This window comes from Athene cunicularia (genome assembly GCF_003259725.1).
Source record: "Athene cunicularia isolate RWA chromosome 5 unlocalized genomic scaffold, athCun1 chr5_part1, whole genome shotgun sequence".
Lineage (NCBI taxonomy): Eukaryota > Metazoa > Chordata > Aves > Strigiformes > Strigidae > Athene > Athene cunicularia.
The window spans coordinates 27,912,045-27,916,728 of record NW_020799101.1 but is presented as its reverse complement, the minus strand read 5'-3'; the positions used below and the strand labels follow the sequence as shown (position 1 = coordinate 27,916,728).

The 4,684-nt window shown below is 39.7% G+C and overlaps 2 protein-coding genes across 2 annotated transcripts in view; both read left to right on the top strand.

Annotated features, from left to right (window-relative positions):
• SRP54 (signal recognition particle 54) overlaps positions 1-1,655 on the top strand; it is an 11,889-nt gene extending 10,234 nt beyond the window's left edge. Inside the window, exons 14-15 of the mRNA XM_026849115.1 lie at positions 443-538; positions 1,193-1,655. Of these exons, the coding sequence (XP_026704916.1) occupies positions 443-538; positions 1,193-1,284 (188 nt within the window). The 3' untranslated portion in view covers positions 1,285-1,655. The remainder of the gene's footprint in view (positions 1-442; positions 539-1,192) is intronic.
• An 871-nt stretch (positions 1,656-2,526) lies between these two features.
• Positions 2,527-4,684, top strand: part of FAM177A1 (family with sequence similarity 177 member A1) — an 18,924-nt gene continuing 16,766 nt past the window's right edge. Inside the window, 1 exon segment of the mRNA XM_026849296.1 lies at positions 2,527-2,551. Coding sequence (XP_026705097.1) covers positions 2,527-2,551 — 25 coding nt within the window.

The following is a 4,684-nucleotide window of genomic DNA, read 5'->3' as shown; positions in this document are numbered from 1 at the left end:
GGGGGCGGGAAAGTGGGAAAAAGTAAAATATTAATTCAGTGGGGAGGTCACTTGATGTGTGAATGCAAGCAAATATAAAATTACCAATTAGGTGTTGGGAGAAGCAAGTTACAGTTCACTCATTTTCATTATGTTTGAAAGCTCTTATGTAACTGCTAAGAGCTGCACTGTTTTTCATGACAGTAATGTGTAATTTAGCAATAAGAACTACTGTATTTTTGGTTTTCAGTGTAGAGTTCACTACTACTACTACAATACTCACACTTTTGTCTGTTATGTGGGGCACAGGGACTGTGATCCTTAAATACTTTTAAGTGGCTGATGTAACTTTTGATCATGGACTAATGGATTTGAACCTAGATTTAGGAGGTAAAATTTTTATTTTTAGCCTCATATATTAATCCACTTTATCACAATTGCTTCTTTCATTATTTTTCTTTAGGCGGTGATATGTCAAAGAATGTAAACCCATCACAGTTGGCCAAACTGAACCAACAGATGGCAAAGATGATGGATCCAAGAGTTCTTCACCATATGGGTATGTGTTGGCTTTTTACAGCTTTGAGAGGAGTACCAATTATGGTGGAGCATTTGAAATATAGAAGTGAAGAAGGTGATGTGAGAATGCACATTATATCTTTATTAAGTATTTCTAGGTTTCCTAACAAGAATCAGAAAGTTTAGTCTGTATGTTATGACTGCTTTGAACTTACCAGTGTTTAATCTAGTCTGTTTGGATTCAGCTCTCAAAATGAGCAATTGTAGTGGTGTCTGGTGAAATAGTAAAGTGATGACTTGAAGCGTGACTGTAGTAAAGCAAATCTATTCCTAAACTTCCCTTCCCTTCTGAGCTTTGCCTCAAATAATTGAGTTTGACAAGAGCAGCTTTAAGACGGGACTCTCATATTGGAACCTTACTCATTGATAATGGTCATTCCTTCAAGGTTTTTTCTTTTGTCTAAATCTTAATACATAGGTCATCCTAAACCCTACTTTAAGTCTGATGTTTTGCAGACCTTTCTGTAATTACTCAGTTGTCCATTTTCAGTAGCTATTTAAACCTGGCTTGACAATCTTGGGCTTTTGCATTTGTATATTACTGAAATAATGTGTCTGCTGTAATGAGGCCTCAGAAGCAAGATAGTTGTGCTTCAGAGTTAACACATCCATTTTCTTACTTTTTTTTCTACAGGTGGCATGGCAGGATTGCAGTCAATGATGAGACAATTTCAACAAGGTGCTGCTGGGAATATGAAAGGCATGATGGGATTCAATAATATGTAAAGAAGCCTTAATAAAAATGGACTTGGTTGACTCTTCTTTCATTGAAGTTGCAACGAATTTGTTTTCTTCCTTTTTACAGTGATGGGGGAGTGGTCTTTTGAAATCTTATTCAGGCTTCTCAGTTTCTACATCTAATTTCTGAAAACTATTTTTGCTTAAATTAGTTCCTCTCCACTAATACCTGATGGCACAAGAGTAATTCAATTTAATAAACCAAAATCATAATGTAAAATTTTAATATTTAGAGACACTTTTTAATTGTTTACATCAAATGGCAGTCATTATATTTGTAAACAACCCTGATCTTTGGTTATAGTAACATAAAATGTCACAAATATACTGTAAAATAAAATTTCAGTGGTTATAAACAAGGAAATGGCCTGTTTCTTTAGTTCTTTCATAACTTCCCTTTATCAGTATGCAATGAGATTTCCTTAGTTTGGTTTGTCTCTAATAACTGTAACTCAGGTTTGGCATAGATACTATAACAATTCTGTGTCTGAACTGTGCTGTTGCTGCTCAGGTGTTCTCCTTGGCACATTTTTAGAAGGTAGATGTGCTGTGCTCAGGTTTGTACAAAACTTTTGTTCTCCAGAATTTTATTGTTCTTTCCCTATACATAGAGAATGAAATTACTAAAACCACATAGGTATGTAGATATCAGGCTGTCTCATATATTGAAGATAATACTGGGCTGCCAGTTAAGCAGTTCTGTTATGGAGATAATTTCTAACACATACTAGATGGAATTCTGTGCTGGTATTAAAACAGACACAGATAGCTGTATCTGACAGAGCATAATGACCCAATTCAGCTACAGTCTGATCTTAAATTTCCTTTTAATATGTCAGTTTACTGTGTTGGTCTCAGAGGTGGAATCTACAGGTATGCTTCAGAAACTAGGTAGACTAGATGAACCTTGAAATCCAGTGTACATCTTTGTGAATATGGTAAGATTTTTCACCCTTAAGGCAAGAGGGTGCATTATGAATTTTAATATACTGCAGAACACTTGGGTTGTAAATGGACACCCATTTCTGCATAGATAAGACAAAAATTAAATGCAGTCATTAAAACAAGTGTGTCCCTCTGTCAGCCAGTTCTTGAGAAGGTGGCAGCTAACACAGCAGTGAATAGCTTATATAGGTAATTATGCTATTGTGCTAATATAAAGTATGCTGTAACTTAAGTTTATGGTGTGAAAGTACCTTTTGCATTCTCAGTGGTACATGTATTCAATGTATGGAGGCTGCTGAAAATTCTTCAGGTATGCCATTCACCTACAGCACTGCACTTTATGCCTGTAAAAGGATGAGTTAAGTTGGGTCTTACTGTTTTAAATGTAACAAAAGAATGAGTCCTCGCATATCACCAGTTTGGGAGGGAGCTGCCTTTGGCTATTTAAGTGGTGTGTGTTTACTAAACTTTTTTTAATAGTATTTTCAGTTCTTGAGCAGTACAAACCAATGCAATATACAAAATCATGCAGCAAAGAGGAGCAAATAAATCTTGGTTTGAAATGCAGTCAGTAGGGGAGAGTAGATAGTTAAGTTGAATGCTTTTGATGGAAATCAAACATGAATAGACATATTGAGGATGAACAGTGGAGCACTATGCTTCTGGACAAGCTCAGTCAGACTGTCAAGTTAGCAACAATTAACTCTTTTGAATTCATTGCATACATCTAGCTTTAGTCTTTAGTCCACCATTTCCAAACTGCTACCAGACAGGAAGAGAGCTGTCACTGGCTGTGTGTTGGCAGAAGCAAGGGCAAGTTCAGAAAGCATTTCCTTTGGAGTGAGATGTGTCAATTGTTATTTCTAAGGTATATGCTGGAATAAACAAATAGCAGTATATTGCTCGCAACACTCCAGATAGAAAAGACTTGTCTAAAGAACTCAAGGATTTGGTTTTTTAAAAAAAAATAGTGTTGGAGGCACTTTAAAAGGAGAGTTCAGCTGTATAGGAGCACCTATAAAATCCTGTCGTAGCTTTAAAGAACAACAATTTTAGGGAATGTGGGTAATAGTTTTTTACTGTTTGGATCCTGCAGAGTACAAAGCGTGGAAGGAAATCCTAAAGTTGTTGCAGGAGAACAGAAGCACTGGTGTTCTGTATGGTCTCTCAACTTGATATTCTGAACTGGAGCCTTAATTGCATCAAGCCTAGGAGAGGCTATGCAAAACACTACCAGCAAGTGCCGTGAGTAACAACTCTCCCTTTTCTTGCATTAGACTGCTTCTACTCATCTTACACAGGATCTCACACTGTTTTGTGGAAGAGTTTTCTCTGGCATACAAGACGACTGAAAAGTTAGAGACAAACTTTACTGGAAATACTTAGAAGACTGAGGTCTGTCTTTCTGTGTCGATCTTACTGAAAGCTGTTGCTACTGCTCAAGGCAAGTTCGCTAAATGCAGTTCGCTGAGAACTAGAAGTAGGTACGGAAGGGTTTAGATAATTCGGTAATTGTAGTGCCCGGGGAAGACCATTAGGAGGAGCCGATGGACGAGAGTAATCCGTAAAATAAACTCTATTTCTTTCTGTTTTAGAAGTGCACCCTTATTTCAAAATCAGTGACATCCTCCAGTCACCCTTTTCTTTGATCACAGGATGTTAATAAGCTTTGACATACAGCAAACTACTATAAAAATAGGTGTCTGTTACGTTTACCTTTTTTTTTTGAGGATGGTGGTGGTTCTGTAAAAGTGAGAGACCTTCAAAATAAAAAAATTAAAATGACTCCGCAGTCCCATAAACAGGATGTTTCAGATGCTTCCACCTCTCGCTCTTCTCACTGGCAGTGGGCAGTGGGTAATGGTGCCCGGGTCAGCGCTGGGCCCCCGCCTGCTGCAATGCCGGCCCAGCCCAGGCTCTGGGGACAAGGGCTCCCAGCTCTCCGCTGGAGCAGCTGAGCAAACCACTTACCTGACACACGCTTCTTGCTGCCTGCTGGGAATAAACGTTATTTTCTTGCCCAGACACATCCCAGGGGCACAGGCACCCCTGGTTTGCATTTCTTTCTTGTTCTGTGGTTTATTCTTTAAGATGCGTTGAATTGCCTGAGCAGATGCGAGGCACTGGAAGGCTTAGCAAGCTTGGCCCTTCTCCTGAGAGGACTCCCAACTACTCTCAAGTAACTTCATGCGCTTCTCAAAATATTACTCTATTATTTTGCCTATTTTTACAGTACGCTAGGAAGATGACGTGTGTATTTCCCCGCAAGACGCGGAGTTTTCGCTCTGCCCTCGGTGCCTGTCAGCCCGGCCGCCTCCTGTCTCTTCCCCTCTCCCCGCCGGCTCCCCTTGGGAGCAGAGAAGAGAAATGTCGGGGGCCGGGAGGGGCTCGCTCCCGCTCCCGCTCCCGGGGGACCCACCCCAGCGCCTCTCCCAGGCGGGTG